The following is a 21,007-nucleotide window of genomic DNA, read 5'->3' on the forward strand; positions in this document are numbered from 1 at the left end:
TCGTTCGTCCTTCCGAGTATTTAACAAATAGTTTCGAACGGAACCGTGTTTGTTATCCTAACGAGAACAATGCCCTGCTCCTACTTTAGTCATCATCATCACTAAGTAATATTTTATTTTGATTCTGTCAGCCCACGGGCTTTTTATTATTAATACTAAAAATAATAATAATAATAACAGTAATAATAAACAATTTCATCCTTTTGACGGTGGAAAATACATGAGTTGCACCGCTTAAAACTTTTCAAATATTTCATTAGATCACGAGCACTAATATGGCCGATTCCAACCTACTCGTTTGTCTGACGGTTTTATCTACAACAAATGTATAGTTTTTACCCGTAACCATTGTCATCGTCGGTTCTCTCATCGCTGAGCACCAACAAACACTCACAAGGTCCAAAATACTTTAGTACGTGGAGGTTTGGTGGAATTATTATTATAATATATGTAATAATATGTGTAGGTACCTGCATATATTATGTGGAATCAAATTTTTAAAAGCACTAGCATCTCAACATAGTGCAACTTTAAGTGAAAGATGTTATGACGTTGGGGGTAATAGGTAGGTTAGGTTAACCTTTATAGGTAGGTACTTAAAAATGTTAATATTTTTATAAAATTACCAAATATAGGTAGTCAATTTACAAAATATGTGCTTACATTTTGTACATTTCAAAGTGACATTATCTTATAATTTACAAACAACTGCAAGACCATAATATATCATTATTTATAAGCTAATAAATAATGATTAAGTAATAGCTTATGTCTGTTAAGTTAATTATATAATATAACATAATAATTGATTTATGTCCAAAGAGCTATTTTGAATAACTGTTTAGTTATTATTAGTTTTCTTATATAAAGTTAAACGTTGTGGGATCACTGTTTTGAACAGACCTTTCAGCCAAAAGCTAAATTCGTAGCTGAAACACACATACACACACACACACCCACACTCACGGCCTGTCAGGATCATGTTCACGGTGGACCCGTCGAACATCGTTTATAAAAATCGTTACTAAAACCGTTTTTAAAACCAGACGGCGATCCAACCCGCTTGTCCGGTGACAAGTGTCGAGAAGATATCACAACAGTAAATCCCCCTCGCGATGTCAGTCGTCAGTCGTCAAGGTCCACGACAGCGTCAAAAAGTAAACAAGAACGCTGCACCATGATCATTAATAGTATTTTTATAATCAATAATATACTAATGGACACCGAACCACAGAACCGAAGAAGTACTTTATTGTATGTATTGGCTAGGATATATTTTAATATAATTATAGGAACGACGGTACAATTATAAATTATAATAATAAAAGCTACGATGACGTCGTCGGATCTGACGGTTTCGCCCTTATATCTGCGGATGAGAGGAATGTAGACCACAGTCTATATACAACACCCCAGGATAGTATGAAAACAAAACTAACTTTCCATTATTATCAAAACATTAATAATATTAATGAAATATTTATAGCAATATTAAATAAGGTACATTTTTGTTGGTATAAACATACTATTTTATTCAAATATACCGCTATATTAATAAAAACGGAATACATTGAGGTACTGTAAACTTAGATAAACATCAAATTTTCAACTCATACAACTATAATTAAAAAATATTTTTAAAAGTAAAATAAGCCATCAACATTTTGAAATGAACCATTATTTTTTAATTTAAAAATCAGATTACATATTTTATAAAGTATACACTATACACTATACAAAAAAAATTAATGGTCAAAATGTATCGTTCTGAATTTACTTCCCTAGGTAGTACAACTCCACAGTTCATACAGTTTAGTGTTTGCTATATGAGTTGAATAAATAAAAAGTTTGTTGCTATAATATAGTACTTGTACCTTTGTTAAAATAATCATTTGTTATTGATAAATTATTACATTATTTAATCTTTTTAGATTCTGATAGCGAAGCAATTATTAATGTACTTATTGATTTTGCAATGATGTATGTTTTTTTTTGTATATGTGTAGGTACACGATTTAAAGTAAAAAAATTACTCAATCTCCAACTTTGAGGATAGTTTCTGATGGAAAATTGTATCAAGCTGGACTTTTGGTAGATCAATGTTGAAAATTCTCAGTAATTTTCCAAATTATAAGAAAACAAAAAAAATAGCAAAACACAGCCTTTTGACGGAAAGCTAGTATTCGACAAAATTGAGTTTGTTATTTTGTTTAATTTTCAAAATGTTTAGATTAATTTCAAGATATTGCATATTACCTTATTACTTATAGTACCTATAATAAATCACTTTAATAGTAATATAAATATATCAAAAAATAACCTAACCAAATGTAATAATTTAGTATAATTTAGGCGACAATGCGTCTCTATCTGAATCCTACTCAATGATAAGATATACTCAACACCGAATGTACATCATAGTGATTACCTACTTTCTCCTTTTTTAATTTTACAAATAACTTAATCATACATAATTTATATTTTTAGTTGGTGTATTATGCTTGGAAAAAATATTGTTACTCATAAAAGTTATAATAAATTCTTAACTGTATGTACCGAAATAGTAAAATATCCAAATATGCTTTGTATAAACTATAAAATATATAAAAATGTACGACTTCCGAATATTTGACCATGATAATATTTATCCATCTATGGATAATATAGGTACTCGACAAAAACTATCTGTAGGTACATCCAGTACCCTACATTTCTATACCTGAAAATCTGCACAGTTTGAGAATAATGGAGTCTTACATTATTTATTAGATAAAATTAGCTTCTTAATTTTACAAATTACAATAATAAATTGTGCGTCGTTGTCTGTTAAAACAGAAATATGTTTGAACAACAAATGAACTTTCTTGAGTTAACAAGATGTTGATTATGGTGCATAAAAATATAATGATAAGCCTAATTATTTTGAAAAAATAATTCTGAGAAAAATAATAATTATATCGGAATACTTATTTTTAAAATAAAACACGAAATGTCAATAATGTATAATTGAATTGCCCATATATTATTTTATTATGAAAGAACAATGCTCTATTTTGCTGGAAATATATATTTTTATGAATAAAATATGAAGTTTATAAATTGTATGATTCGTGCTTGAAGATAACGTCTGCACTTTATTTGTTTTCTCTTTGGACCATTCGCAACATAGACAAAAACAAAACGCATTCACGTTTTTATATATTTTTCATGTAATCTTTATGTAAAATCACTTATTACAAAAAATATAGAGGATAATATTTTTGAGTGTTCAACATTTGGTTTAGTATTTTATATTTATTAATTTATTATTATCTGAGTTTAAAACTTAAATTTTACTTTGAAAAAAAAGGAAATATGTATAATGATAATGTATATTGAATTTTTAGCAGAGCTTGCATTCGAAAAAAAAATTCCATTTTATGTTATTTACAATTAAAACGTTACACAATTTTTGCATTTATTGTTATTTAGAATTAAAGCGTTATCCAAGTTTTGCGTTTATCGTTATTTAAAATAGTGTTAATACCTATTGAGTTTAAAAATAATAACTAATGCTGGTAGGTAATGGCCCGGATATGGAATATAATATAATATAATCAATAGATTGTTTGCATGAAATAATTGATGTTTCTACGAAATGTATACTTTTAAAATATTAAATTATTTTTAGTTTAATGATGTTCTATAAATTACGTTTTGCGTTATGTTTTGCTTTATGATAGATAATATATTTTATTAATCATTATATTTTGTTTTGCGGTACTTAATTATTTTTGATAATAGCTTTCCGTTAACGTTTACAAATTTCAATCGTTTTTTTTGTCAAATATAACGTTATAATCTTAATGTTATTATAACGTTTGCAACCTCTGATTTTTAGACACAATATTTGTACAAAATGGTAATATCTATAATTTTTGAAATAGGTAGGTAGTTGATTTTAGTTTTTACTATCGCTGACATATATAGAAAATGTTTTATTTTTATAAAATGATGTATACCTAAATTTATCGATTTTAATATTTTAAATATAAAAGTAAAGTAAGTTATTCGAAAGACAGTTTCTCTAGAGTATTTTATACGTGACTTTTTTTGGTCTATATAATATATATACGGGATTATATCCATTTAACGCAGGATATACTCATTATTACAGATGATAAGAACTTATTGAAAATATTTCTGTTGCAATTTTGGAAAAAATTATTTTGTACCTAATATATTTTTTGTAGGTATCGACGTATCGTTATAATTATTAAGTATTTTAAATAATTTGATATATTATGTCAAAGAACTCCAAAAAATATTCTACTTTGGAATAAGGAAATAAAAATACATGTTATCATTAAAAAAAGAAAAAATATTTACAAAATTGATAATGGTAAAAAAAAGTCAAATATAATTTTTTTAAATGTAGTTTCTAATCTTTTAAATATTTGGGAGAACAAATGTTTTCAAAAATGTTTCAGTGTTTCCTAATGTATTAAGTAACGAGTATCTTACGTTAAGTGGATGGCCCGGTTTAATAATATGAATATACTTAATGAATTATTTCCGTACGCAGCGCCTCCGCACAGTTTATGTACATTTAAGTCTGTGGTCTGTCCCCGTAATATTTTGGTCGTGAAACGTAACATTAATATATAATGTATAACGTCATTGTATATGAAATTCAAATTTTCAGTTGTGGGTGGAGAGTGGTAATAGTAAAGCACCGATATATAGATAATATTATAGTCCCATCGCGCGTATCCCAGGACGTAGCAGTATTATATGAGGAGGTATTACGTCGCACATAATATTAGGATTATCATTATTATTGTCATAGGGATTTATGCGCGTGTCGCCGTCGCATACTGGAAAAGCGATCCTACAATGTTTGTTTTTATTTTTGTTCTCTATCACTTTCTCTCTCTCTCTCTCTCTCTGTCTATCTCTCCGTTGTGCTTCCTCTTCTCTTTCAAAAACGAAAAAGAATTAGTCGCGCGCGCCTAATACGTTTCGACGTTCCCGCGAGAGTCGCGAAAGCAATATCCTCTTCCGGTCCATCTCCCTTCTCCCTTCCAATTCGAGCGCGAGCGGACATTATATGACCGGGAAATGCCCAACTCCATAAAGCCTCAACGTTTGGATCTTATTTCGCGGGGCCCGGGTGAACGAAATGTACGAAGATTAAACACGTCATACCGGCAAAACTGTTTACAAACCATTTGCACCGGGCCATCGCCGCCTCGACGGATCCCGCCACCGCAACCGTCCCCGGGGGACAGTTATAACTTTCCAGTATACGTAAGTGTGTGTGTGTGTGTGTGTGTATAAGGTGTATTAACCACGTGTCACTACGATCACTGACCTAGATAAAAATAAATAAATAAAATAAAAATAGGAATAAACTGCGTGTATAGTACTGGATACTTTGGTGGCTGATATCGCTGAGGTCGATAAGCGAGCATGGATGTATCGTATACACACACGTGGATATTATACTTTAGTATAGAATTTTTACACATAAATATATATCCACATATATATTATATATACGCGAGTCGCAAGTATAATAATATATACATATTATACTCGCACCTATATATACACAAACGAAGATTACGTCGTGTATATATACGGAAAACACTCGGAATATTTTACGATATATTTTTGTCATATACGCGTGTATGATACATGTTTAATATGATAATAATATGCGTGTATATTGTATATTATTATATAGAGGTAGGGTACTTTAATATATTATTATTATATTATTCACATTTGCAGCCTTCATCCGCGCCACCGTGCGCGCGAGATACTGCCACGCCGCCGTCAGCGTTTCCGTCGCGAAATTTCGGTTGGCCGTTTTTCCGACGATATTTCTGCTCGCGATCACGAATTTAAAGTTTCCCTTAATAATAATTACAAATTCCGTCTCGAGGGCGCAAAACAATTATAACGATTAAACAAACTATACTTTGTTTACACAATTATTTCTATTGTATGGGACCTGTGTATAATATATTATTATTATTATTATACAAATTTGTAACGTCCTAGGTTGAATACTATTTCGGATTCCGAAATTGATTGAATAGTTTGTGACTCTAAATAAGTAAATAACGCTTTCATCTTGGGTAAGCGAGTGTACATATATGCGTGTGCGTAGTGCATGTGCGTTTGTATACTGTTTGGTAAATACTAATCTATAAGGATCGTATATCATGTACCTACCCACTGCATTTAAATATAGTGTGAATAACATTAATTCACTATTATTTGTTTACGGTGAACCGCGTATTATGTGTTATGTGTTATTTATTGTGAACGTCGAAGTTATTATTATTATTGTTCCTGCAGTCCTGCTCCTGTATTTACGTAATATTTCTATTGGCTATATTACACAACATGATACTTACCTAAAATAGTAAAATATACTTTATTTGGATGGGATATGATAAAAGAAAACAACTGCGACGGGACGAAAGACAAATAAAACAATAATAATATTAAAAGATTGTTATTTACTCGCCGCGAGTAATACATAATAATATACTGCTATGATATTATTACTGGTATTTTTTTTCGATTGTCTATAGTACCTACGAAATATATAACATGTCAATATAAAGGTACTTACATAATATAGCTATTCAAACAGAATTACACCAAAGTCATAATATAGCATTATACCAAAGTCAATATTTTTCATTTTCATTTCATGAAAACGTTAAATTTAATTCGCGAGAGATTAGACAATATCGTTTGTCTAAGAATCATTGATGACAAATAAATCATAATTTTCACAAAACAAACTTTGAAAATTCATATTCCATTGCTTAATCAAACATTAGTGAACTCAACAAAATACATTAAAATCAATATGCTTGTCTCAGAAGTTATTAATATTAAAAGTTGCCCAATAGAAATTAAATTTTATAATGGAATATAGAGAATGAAGTTGTCTTTGGATATTACATTTTAAAAATCAAATCAAGAAATAAAACAATAAATTATTTAATATAGGGACCCAGTACTCTTGGAGCTGACATGATTATTTTGTTTACCTTGTTTTTAATGAGATTTGAAAATAAATCCAAGAATATTTTCTTCACCTATTCTAGTTTTTGATTTTTAAAGATAAAGTATTTTTGAGGCTGACTACCCACTTGAATTAAAATTTTCCAACTTTTACTCATGCTTGGCCAAATGAATAAACAATATTACCTATATGGCTAAATATAGCTATATACATTAATATATAAATAGGCTATATACATTATAGTATATAAATTTATCACGTTTATCTAGCTTTGATATATTTTGAAACAGAAACAATGACATAAAAAAAACAAAATAATAAAAATTAATTGTTTGATTCATTTAAACAATTTTTTTTTACAACACACAAATATTAGGTAGGTACTGCTAAACATTTGTGAGTATTGTATTTACACAAACTCGTACTTTGATAATAAAATGTTTTGATTTAAAAATTGTAAAAATATACATAAATATATACTTGTAAAAAAATATTAAAATTTTATAATATTTATCAATAATATATTTCTTACCAGGATTATAAACGAATCGTTTTGTGATACTGTATGGAGTACTCGGTATTATGAGTTCACAAAAAAATGTTGTTCGCGATGGTAATTCAGATTCGGAGAACAACGTGGATACTGTGACATCAAATGCACCATCGTTCTGATAATCCAATATTTCAATAGGCAGAGAATTGTTTCTAAAAAAAGAACAAAATAATTATATCAAACATATATTTTTAATTTTAAATCAATCAATGAAAACAATTTATTTATGACTGAAATCAAACGAATTGGTCCATACACCGAAGGCAATAAAGGCTATTTGATAATTTTTTTTCAATCAAATATTTACCATAAACCAAAATTAAAATATATTCAATAGCCAATATTAAATAATATTTGAAATAAAAATAAAATCTTATAAACATATTACACTTAATTTAAATTTGGTACTTGTAAAGCTAAATATAAATAATTTATATTACAAAATAAGAAGATGATGTGTAGGTACATATAATAATATGTCTATATTTTAAGGCATTAAATATTTATAATAAAAAATATATAAATATTATATATTTATTTGAATGCGATAATTCTATTCTTAAACTGTATCATCACCTTGACTTCGACATTTTGAGATTGCGTACGACAACGACTTATAAATTGCAGGCCTAAATAATATTACGAATAATGTTTGTGTTTTTTTTTTTCATTGAAACAAAATATGTTTTTATATAATACTTTCTTATAAATTGTTTTATTGTATCTTTATTATATTTTAAACTCGAGATTGAAACATCTTAACAAAAGCTAACCTATCAAGGAAAATATATAACAGATGATGCACATTACAAGTGTCTTTTTTTACGCTCTTTGTTTAGTCTTACTATCCTTAATATGGGACTTTTGAACTTTTGATTTTTGTTTTCACAATGTGTTTTGTTACTTTAAGTAAGGATTTTCAGGAATGTATTAATAGATCTTTCAACTCATCAATCCAAACAATCTTGTTATACGAATCGCTAACATGGATATTTTTTTGTAATTCAAATAAAATTCGTAATAACTAGTAATCCGCTTGTTTATATTGACAATTTCAATTCAGTGGGGTAGGTACTTAGCTCGAATTCAATAAAATAATTGGTTTTATATTTTCTTTACGTTTGTATTATATTCTTATGGAAAATAAATAAAATTAGGGAAAAATTCAATACTTACATAATACATATATTTTAATTTGTTAAAAAAAAAACAAGAAAAATATAGCATTATTGCATGCACTTGAACAAGCTGTTACGGTATTGCTCCTAAGTTATACTAGTCGTTAAACATTTTTATATACCTAGCGAAAATTAGTAATATAATACGCATATTACCTACTGATAAATATTAAATATATTGGTTATTAAACATTACACAATAAAACAACTTAAGAATACATTTATTTCAATTAACGAGGTTAATAACTAATAGACTTAAAAATAAATTTCTTATGACAGTTTTGAACTAATTAAAATGTAACAAAACTAAATAAATGAAATGAAATGAAAATACTGTACATAATTTTCTTCATTTAAAAATTAATTCAACAAAATTAAATTAATAAAAGTTTTGTTGAAAAATTGTTGAGACAAGATACAGTAATAATACTGGGGTCTTCAAATTGTTATAGAAGTTGGTCGATTAAAACTTTGGCTGTTTTAAAAAGCTTTCAGAATTTCTCGAAAAAATTAATATGAATTTTAGAAATTATAAATAACTGAAAACATGACTAATATGATGTAGGTATAATAACATGTAATAATCTTACTATTGTTAATATAACAAAATATTACCAAATTATTTCTATTTTTTATCATAAATGTGTTAAATAATAATTATAATAAGAATATATTTTCTCTTTATAGTTCAAATTCACGTTTATTAATATTTGACTTTATAATGTGAGCGCAATAAAAATTGTAATGACATTCATCGTGACTCTAAAATTATTTTGGGAATTGGTTAAACCACTCGAGTGACACTTTTTTTTGAGCTCAAAATAAAATATGGATTATAATAATAGCATTATTATTAGCTTAAGAAAAAATAATAGAGGTAGATATATAGCGTATAAATTCTGTGAAAGACGATCAGTCATACAAGAACACAGAGCTATTTTTTAAGAAAAGATCTATAGTTATTATATAATATTATACATAGTATGAATTCAACGAATAATAAATTATTATAATAATCCCGAAGAAAACAATATTATAATAATATAAGTTTAATATGTCAATATTCGATATAAAAGTGGAACGTGGTTTTTTTCGTCGATATTATAAGTGACGCCTCGGAGAAATTAACATCACAGACCACCACTTCGGTATAGTGTATATTACATAATATAAGAAAAAGTTAATTAGGCAGTAATGGTAATTACGAACGAATAACGAAAGATAAAAAAAAAACGTTTCGAAAGGACCGAGTTATTAACGACGGTAAAAATTAAACCTTTGAAACAACGTGCCATATTTTTCCTTGCATATCGCGAGCAGCGCTGAAGTTGAAACAATATTTACGAATATAATAGAGATCTAATATAAGGAATTTTTGTTTTTACTCGACACAGCAAAGTTGTGGAAGGCTGCAAAATACAGAGGGTGTGAAAATTACTTATTGTAAGTAGTCGTATTCCGCGTCCCCATAACAGTAGTCTGTTGCTGTTGTGTGCTTTCGATTTTCCAAGCGTATATGATTGGTTACGACAATTTATAAAACACACGCGGGAGAGGGGGCGGGGACGTATCTCATCAATATGTGAACTATTGCAGGCTTCTGCTGCTACATCTTCGGTCAACCGAAGACTTAAGCGGTGACATGATTTATCGTCCACCGACTTTTGTCTGGACGTTTCCACTTTTTAGCGGCGTTTTTTTCCCCTCCCGAAAACGTCTACTAGAATAACTGTTGAGTATATCCCCCCTCCCCTAAAAAAAAAAAATCCTATACGCGACAAACACTATAAATACAGTTTTACCAGTAACTTTTCCTTATATATCTTACTCTTTTAGTTTCTCTAACTCTCACTTCCTCTTCGTGTAAGCATGGATTTTGGTTTTCTATCGTTTGTATTTATTTTGTATGAAGTATATTAATGTTATGAATGTGTGTAGGCACTACAGGGTGACTCACTTTAAGTGCGTTTATATACATGGTTACCTATAGTAGTTTTATTGTAAAACGATACGCGAGCCACTACTATTATAATAGGTACCGTCCAAACAATAGTTGGTGTTACCCAATATAATTATAAAATGTAATTACTTATTACAAACAACAAATTATAAGTAGGTACTTCAGTATAAGTATATTATAGCATATATTGATACTTTCATTTTTTAAAAAATTAATAATTTAAATATCATAATAATAATTATAATGTTAATAATAATTCACAAAATCACTGACCGCTGGTTTTAAATATTGAAACTCGAAAAGTCGAAATTATAATAATATATAAGTAACCTCAAGCTAACCATTTCACAGTAAAACTCCTAATTTCTTTGTTTAGTAATTATGTCTACATTTTTTACGGGGAGTCAGAAATCGACTCAATCCAACTACTACCTAGTGCTTTTAAGGCACAAGGAAAATTATTTCATTTTAGATTTGATCATAATATTATAGAGATTAAATAGTTTCTAATTATGCTTTACAGTGACTACAATGATCTATTTATGGTTTTAAGTAAGTGTAGATAGAATTCAATTGAAATGTGAGAGAATATTAAATTGATTAATGATGTAACTATGTGGTTTATTGCGTAATGCTTAATAGCACTGAGTAAAGGGATTTAAATATGAACTAATAATAACGCGTCTTTATATCAACAATGGAGATAATGAGTATATAGGTTGTATATACTCGTTCACATAAGATATATTATGTATATAACTATTATATATACAAAGAGTTAGAATAATCATAATAATTATCATCGTTACCAAGTTGATTATGTCATATTAATAAATTGTAATTGTAATAATTAACGACAAAATATTAAGGAAAATAGATTAATACACACAAATAAACCCATTAGCAATTAATAACAAATAAAATGTTGGGGAAAATTAATTTATGTACACAAGACTCTATGATTTAAATTGATTTACACAATCTGTTTCTAAATTCACACTTATTATAACTTTAAAATTAAATTCAATATTTTGCAAACCATATTGGAAGGGGGGTGGGTTAAATAGTTAAAAAATCGTACTTTTATAAATAAATAAAAATCAAGGAAAAAGGTAGTTTTTATGCAAAATGCAAATCCAAATTACGACTAAAAATGTATAACTGTGGAGACTTGGGAATTAATCATCAAATATTTTATTAGCATATTTTAAATATGCTATAAATTTAAGAAAAGGCTCTATTTGTACTATTTATAGACATAACAATGTTTCAACTTCTTTACTTTTGTTTCGATTTATGTAGAATACATATTTCGTTTATGGGTAAAAAAGTTTCAAAATTTAATTTAATTTAATTATAAGTTTATATTATTATAACGGTTATATCAAGCATTTAAAGTTCAAGTTATTAAAAAATTCGTCCAAATCACGAAAATATTTAGTTATGTAATTTGCAGATTAAAATGTATGAAATTTCCAATATAATTATCTATAGCTATAAGGATTGAAAAATGTTAAACAAAGTTCTTCGTATTTTTTTTTAGACATTTCGAGTTAAAATGTCCACGACAATGGATATTAAAACGAAAAATAACGATTTTAATTACCTAAAATTCATGTAATTTAAAATATATGATTTGTAGGGACTTTTAAAGAATTTACCGTTACTGCATAAATAATTATTTACTATACACAATGCAATTTTTGAAATATTCATATTCATTAAAGTTATTTTTACCACGAACCTATTCAGTACCTATTGATTTATAAGTTAAAACCAGCTAGTAATATTATAGAAATAAATTTATAAAATTATCTTACAACACATATGGTTTGTTTAAGGCAAAAATGAGTTCACTCAACTGTATAACTAATGGAAAAATAAATTACATACTTATATATTACTAATATTAATATAATATAGATATTAACATATCGTTAGAAATATAGGCTGACGGATTGTATACAAGAATTCATCATTAAATTAAATTTTAACACATCCCATACTGTGACATATCTAATATTAAGAGCCATCAACCTACCTACCATTCAGCAGAGCGAGTTCCTCATTTTTATCAATAAGGATATTGGAAAGGATATCACAAATGATAAGTGATTATAATGTTTTGTTCCTACTTATTCAAGAAGCCAGCCGGTTATCAACTTTAAATTTCATGACACCATGTAATTTAATAATAATAATAAAAGTTAAATTTAGTGTTAATACTTAATAGTGTTATTACAGTTGTATTATAGTTTTCGAACTGAATTATATAGTCTTTTTTCGCCGCCAAGTAAAATACATTCGACTATTCTTTTATATTTTTAATTATTCTGAGATATTATAATTGTGAAGTTTTACAATATTACAGTTCATTTCAGACGAGTGGAATAATTATTTATACCTGACCTCGGTTCTTAGAAAATTGAAAACCAAAATGTACTTATTAATTTTTTTAAGATACAGCAACATTACAAAATTGAAATATAAAAATTACAATTGATTCATAACCTAGATAGTTCAAAATGCACGTAAAAATAAATTTTCAAATCGAATTCAAAGTTTTTGACAAAAGGATCAAAACAATATGAAATCAGGATTTCGATTTAGTATTTAATCGGAAAAAATTATAATTATCTATATTGTGTTTTGTTTTGGAGACTTTGGGTTTTAACTTTTAAAAGCTATATAATAGTTTTAAGAGAAGTTTTTACTTATACACGTAGGTAGTATATATATTATACATAATATATAGGTATATACTGTAGTAATAGACAGCAAGCTTTACGAAAAACCCTACTATTACTGAAAAAAGTAATGTACCTCGGAACTTTATAAATGTATAATTTATATAAATTCGGTAGGTATTCACAAATAAGATGACCTCAATTGTATTCTTACTTAAAAACAGATATTTGATAATATTAGAACAAAATGTTAGTATTCAAAACTGCGTTTTGGAAAAACTACATCAATTAATTGTTCTTATCTATACCTATACATTTTCATGAATATAAATTATGTTTAATTATACACCAATATTGTATTAGTTTTAATTTTTTTAGGGCTTTGCACCCGAATCATTTATTTAGGTTTCGGGTTTTGGTTGTTGCATTTCTTTGGGTGTTGAAACTTGAAACACCAGAATAAAAAAATTAAACACACGTTTGGTTGTTAATAACCGTTATTATCCTGGTTAATATTGGTTTATACGGGTGTTTATTGTTCAGTAGACAGAAAAAACATAATTTTTTATAGTTATTTTTATTAGATACTTTTTTATACAATTTTATTGTTCAGCTGTAATAAATTATAAGTATAGTGTTTGGGTCGCTGACAATATATAGTTTAGTTGCTGACACAGAATAGATCCGACCATCAGATGGACGTCATCACGTAAATATTTTATATTATTGGGTATTGGTTATATTTTGAATTTGTATTTATTCAATACTAATTAAGTAATTAATCATAATTTAAATAACTCAATATCTGGAAAATTGGTTTTATCAGAACTGAATGATAGAAATGGATTTTATTTTCTAGTTATTTTAAGAAAAATGAATATTTATAGTGTTTGCCTCTAATTGAATGTAAAATATCCTAAAATTGTTATAATTAAACAAATAATTAACTACAAAATCGAACTAACCACATGAAAAAATGATATATCACATGAAATTTGTAAAATAAAAAAATATTTGTGCTTCAGGTTAACCAAAATGTTTTATTTGGGTTTTGGTTAATTCGGGTGCAAGGCCTTGTTTTTTTTGTATATGTACTTACTCGTCATCATTTAAAAGATAAAATTAACTCTTATAAGATTTAGCTATTTAGGTATTTTAAAGTTAAAATACAACAGATTATTAATCAACACTAATATATTTTACATAAATAGGTACTAGGAAGATACTATTAATATAAACAAAACCATAGATGCATCTAAAATAAAGTTTGAACGTTTTGAATTCAATAAATAAAATTAAATGTATATAGTACGCTATATCTAAAATTGTTTTTGTTTATCAGTCACTTTTGGGCTACAACAGAAATCATATTTTAAATTCCAATAAGCGACCGTTTTTTGTCTACTATATATAGTGAATAATTTCTGCGACTATGCTAATGGCCATTATAATTGCCGATGCTTAAGATAAAAAAAAAAACTGTGATTGCGATTAACAACAATATAAAAATTACTATTAATCACGTTTGTTAAAGGAAATAGATGCAATTTACCTGTTTTGAGTTCCATTTGTTTCGAGCTTGTACAGTTGCATCTTGGGCATAGGAAATACTCTGGAAATCGTACAAGATATGTTCACCATGTCTTGGTCGTTGGCCTTGGTACGTTTCATGTGCATATGTTGGCCGGGCGCTGTGAAACGGAAAATAAAAGGTATGTTATATCGTAAGCAGGGCTTGCATTTGAAAAAAAAAAATATTTTTTATGTTATTTACAATTTTATTAAAACGTTACACGACGTTTGCGTTTTTTTGCGTTTATTGTTATTCAGAATTAAAACGTTATCCAAGTTTTGCGTTCATCGTTAATATACGGAATTAAAAAATTATCTAATTTTTGCGTTTATCGTTATTTAGAAGTAAAACGTTATACAAGTTTTGCGTTTATCATTATTTAAAATAATGTTAATACCTATTAAATTTAAAAGTAATAACTAATGCAAGTAGGCAATGGCCCGGATATGGAATAATAATATAATATAATCAATTCTTAGACTGTTTGCATAAAATAATTTATGTTTCTAATGTTTCTACGAAATCAATAGACTTTTTAAATGATATAAATAATAGACGTGCAAAACAGATGTCATAATAAATATTTTGGTATATAATATATTATTTTAATTTTAGAAGTTGAGGCCTAGTAGGTTATATTTAATATGTAATGAGTATCATCCTATGACTAAGCGAGGAAAACTTAACACAGATGAAAAAAAACTATTATCAAATATTCATACGTACGCTCAACGTTACAGTACAATTTATATTATTTTTAGTAAAATTACATAGGTAAATAATGTAAAATTCAAAATGAACAGGCATTGTTTCTATAATATTATATAACACATTACATTATAATTGCAATATTTCCCCTTCATTCTTCAACACGATAACAGACGTTCGCGCCGTTTGATTGAATACGTTAATAAAAAATGTATTACTATTGGCATAAACTTCGCAAGGGCTGGACTCACCCACCTCCCGAAATCGCAGACACGCGTCATCCGACGGACCACCGCGATAATATGACCGTTCATGCGTGTCGTGTGTATATACAACAGGGTATTTTACGGGTCCGCATGTTTATTCTTACTTTTATCATTATTATTATTTTATTTCATTTTTTACATAATCTATCTTGCGATTATCCGTTGCGCACACCCGCCGCCGTACATACGGGGTGGCGTCCCGTCGTCGCTTATCCATCTACGTCCGATGTGGCTTAAAAAAAATTGTCACCCCCCGCGTTTCACGTAGGTACATAAGCTTATATAACAATTTATGACTATGTATCGTGTGTACAGCGGGCGCGAGTGTGAATGATTCACACGTCAAAAAAGACCATCAATCAAAAATTCGGGAGGAAAGTAACCAGACGTTTTAGCTTGTAATCGAAAACAACACTCTACCGTGCGGCAGCAGTAGCAGTAGCGACGGCCACAGCGGATACAGCGACGGCTACAGCAGCAGCAGCAACAGCAGCAGCAGCAGCAGCCGTCTTTCCCCCAAAAATAATTCCAACCGTCGTCGTCGTCATTGTCGACTCTGCACTGTGTACACGTTTCACCACGATCGTGCCTTCAACTCATATAGGTATACTGCTGAAATAACAAGAAATTCCGATCGAATGACCTGTGCCACACATGGTACATATATATACACGGCGCCGTGGTAATGTGGTATACGGCAAGCCAGTCTAATCGAAATCGTAAGATTTCCCGTCAAAGTTGAGAATTCCTGAGCTTCCGACACCGCGATACGTGCTACACTATATATTATTATATTATATACGTATATATAATATATTACACATTTTATTCGGACTTCGACGTTTAATCGGTGCTTGAATTCTAGGATGTCTCGCAGTGTTTATACTGTCAATTTATCACGGATGTTTGGGAAAGCCGAAGCATTTAGTTATAAACGTTGCACGTGAAATCTCATCATTGCAGTCGGTTTCGGAGAGTATCTGACTATATAGGTGATTTGTGTTGGTGTGTGTCTAAAAAGCGCAATAATTCATTGGTTAGAGAAATCTCGTGATTAAAAAAATAATTTTAATAAACGTATATTAATATTAAATCATATTATTATCTATTACACTCACTGTAGTTTCCCTCAAATATAGTGAATATCTCACTGATTTTAGGCATGATTGCAAAATCCTTAAAAGTTTCGATACTATTATTTGTGTCAATTTTTCTATCCATAAGACTTTTACAACACTGTTTACGATCAAATAAAAAAACACATAGTTATGCCTTTAGTTGTAAAGGCTTAAACATTCCTTGCTTCACTAAAACTCTTATGCGATTTTATAGCAAAACGCGACGCAGCTGATAATACATCTGGTTGGTCGAGTAAATTGGTAATTCCTTTGATGACATAAACTGTACAATCAATTAGATGATTATTTTTTCTTTTAAATAAATTTTATTTTTGAAAATTCTTTTTTTTTTTAGTATTTAAGACGCAAGGCTCAAATTATAGGTATGTATATATTGCAGGGTGTCACATATCTACATGATCTAAATATCAGTTCTTTATAATGTTATCGTGCATGTCACCCGAGAAATCCATGTTTACAACTCTGAGCTCTCGTGAACGTCACACAAAAAAACCTTCTTTCAATTCCAAATCATGATATATAATATATAAACACGTTTATATCATTAACTACTTTGATTATTGGATTACGGGATACACACAAAATACACAAGAGTGTGGAATATACAAGTTTATTCTCTACATTTGAATTATGATAATGTCGTATATCATGTAAATAAACGATTAATCATTAGTGATTAACTGATAAATAATATTATAATATATATTTTAAACCTAGCTGAACGAGTGGATGCACTTTTGACTAAAAGTTTGTAAAATATGTTACGTTAGTGAGGTTAATAAGGAATAAGGCATATAAGTATGTTAAGTATGTATAGATACTCAAACGCTCAGCCACTCAGAGATATCAATGTCACATTATGTTTTATTGTTTTTGAAAATTCCTATTTAAGAATTAAAAGAGTAAATGATCCATAGTACGACAGTAGGGTACTACGGTATAATATATATATATATATAATATATAATATATAAAACTATTATATTACTATATATATAATGTGCAAGATTCAATTAAAAATTAAATTTTAATGATATATTATATAATTCATACGCAAGCCATGTCAATAGAATTTGATACTCAAAATGGGTGAATACACTATAACAATATTATATTCATCATTTTTGAAAATTAGTCAGAGAAAAATTTTAATAAAATATCACATTTTAAAACGTATATACACTTGTAAAACATAAAACCTATAGGTAGGTAGGTGCTCTTCTTTTATATGTCATCCCTTCCCTAAATACAATATATTACTAAAACAATAAGAATTGTTGGGCATATATCTATAATAGTATATGTATTATATAGATCTATACTTCTCTATATATTTTATTTTTGTTTGAGAAATTTGTACTTTGTTAGTTGTTCTAGAACAGTGGTGCTCAACCTTTTTTGGCTCACGGCAGACGTTTATACATCACAAGTTTTCACGGCACACTCACGCACTTGATAACCATAACAACTTTAAAAACTTCGCTGAAAACACTGTTTTCAATATTTAATAACATTTCTTGCGGCACACCGGTTGAGAACCATACTGTTCTAGAAGAATGATAATTAGCGAGATAAGTTATTAAATAACTTATACAGTATAATTTATTGGATAAATTATACATTTCATTTGAAAGTCGGATTCAATAGGTACCATGTAACGAATGAAACCGTATAAGTGAAAACAATGAATTTTATAAGTTGAACATCTATTATTACTGACATCGCGTCAAGTGTCAATTTTTTCAAAAATCGTGAAATTATTCACGATTCTAGAATATGTCTAAATGCCACAAAGCTTGGAAGTAGTAGCAAGTAACTATGTGAAACTTAAAGTTAAGTTGAATGTTGAAAAGTTACTCGTAAAGTATAACTTTTTACCTTAACTAGTTGGTCTTAATTATTCATAATACATTTCTAACGTAACGAGTTTAATTGAATGCATGAGCATTAGGTATACAATTTAATGCCTTAAAAACAAATAACAATAAGTAGGTAGGTACCTACCAAGTTGTTTTTGTAATCACTGCTAAAATCCCAATGTTCCGTAACACTGGTGACTGCAGGTTAGACAATTAATTGTATACAATTAAAATCTAATATATTAGATACTAGATAGTATTTTGTTATAATAGGTAATTTTTTTATCATAATATATTAGTTCTTGTTGTACAAGACTTAAAAAACATTGCATTGGGTTGATAAAATTATGTTGTCTCGGGGCTGCCGAACTCCACAATTTACCGCTATCGCCGTATTCAATTGAATTAATCAATCATCACCATTAATTTTCGTTAGATAAAATGATTAATTTAATAAAATATTTATATACCTTACATTTGAACGAACGAATGAATGTATATTTAAAAGTTTTGAACTGTAAAAAAGAACTAACTTATAACTTTAATTTTACCAACTAAATTCTATGCAACTAAGTTAGAGTTTTGGGAAATTTCAGAAACTAACTTGATTTACAATTTTATTAGTTTTGGGATTAAAGCAACCTACCTTAAGTGGTTAAAAAAAAAATGTGTCAAATGGTCATTAAATGACATTGCAATTGGGTAATCTTAACCGTGATAGGTATTTAAAAAGTTGAGTATCGCACTGAAATAATGTGCACATTGACTGTTGATACCTTTCCAGCTCTACACTTCCATTAAAAAAAATTATATATTTTAATTACTCTTGGCTGGATGAATAATATACAAATATTAAATTATATTTTATATTTTTGTTGATGTATTAACTTTTTAGGTAAATTATAATTCCAACCAATCAAAAACTTTTATAAATTAAAAGAAAAAAATATAAATTCTAAAAGTATTTGAATATATATTTTAAGCACCATTACTCATTTATTAGAATTTCTAAGTCTGTAAAAATGGGAAGGCAAATATTTTTTTTTGCAATCAATAATTTTGTTTTAATGATTTGTTGATATTAAAGTCTATAGACGTACACAACAATCCATGACATTTCGCGTTTCAATAATTTGATGGCATGTATCAAAATAGTATCAAAAATCTATAAGGAAATTCCAATTATGTTATTGAGTCCAAAAAAAAAAAAAATAAATATTTTATTATTGATGGAAGCTTGGGTTACTCGCTATTTGAGTATTTCAATAAATTTAATATATTGACATTTTGTTGACTTTTCATATAGGTGCTTAGAATAAAATTATTTCAGTGTAAATTTGTTCCTTACACTTATAAGTTATGAGATTATTAAAAGCGTTAAATGAAAACAAATTAGTTTTATCGGAGTAGAATGTTAGTATTCACCGAGGAGGAAATAAATAAATATGTGGGAAGTTTTAATAGAATTCGTAATAACCTATATGATTGAAGATTGTCTTAAGTTAATATGTATTTTTACATACGACCCCAAGAAATTTAAATGAAATTTAATAATTATTAGTAATAATAAATGAGAACAACAACAACAATGGTATAATTTTCGTTTATAAATGATAATGTATTTTACATTTTTACCATATTATTATAATACATATTGAGTGTTAGGAACGAATGGAACTGATAGATCTTTGTAAAGCTGAGTAGCTAAACACATTGTAACGGTTTGAAAAGAAGTAGTTTTTTGAATACAATAGTAAAATGAGGAAATTATTTTTTTTTTGAATTCTAGCCGTAAATATAGGTATGTATACAAAGAAAAAGTACACTTGGGGGAAAAATGCGAAGCCATGTCAAGCATTTTCGAATAAAGAGTCATGTATTAGAGTAATAAAAAAAATTGATTATAAAGCTCACAACATGAATTCAAAGGGTTCCCTATTCTGGCTATTCTTAAAGGAAACGAAAATATTCGGAAGAAAATAAGTGGATCGAAAAAAGTTGTATATTTTCGACGTTTACGAACGAACTACTTGCCACAATCTATAATGTTTGAT

At 28.0% G+C, this 21,007-nt stretch overlaps 1 protein-coding gene across 1 annotated transcript in view; it reads right to left on the reverse strand.

Annotated features, from left to right (window-relative positions):
- LOC100165020 overlaps window positions 1-21,007 on the reverse strand; it is a 49,247-nt gene that overhangs the window by 20,170 nt on the left and 8,070 nt on the right. The window contains exons 3-4 of the mRNA XM_001951206.5: window positions 14,961-15,099; window positions 7,563-7,735 (exon numbers count right to left, since the gene is read on the reverse strand). Coding sequence (XP_001951241.2) covers window positions 7,563-7,735; window positions 14,961-15,099 — 312 coding nt within the window. The remainder of the gene's footprint in view (window positions 1-7,562; window positions 7,736-14,960; window positions 15,100-21,007) is intronic.

This window comes from Acyrthosiphon pisum, chromosome X (assembly GCF_005508785.2).
Source record: "Acyrthosiphon pisum isolate AL4f chromosome X, pea_aphid_22Mar2018_4r6ur, whole genome shotgun sequence".
Classification (NCBI taxonomy): Eukaryota; Metazoa; Arthropoda; class Insecta; order Hemiptera; family Aphididae; genus Acyrthosiphon; species Acyrthosiphon pisum.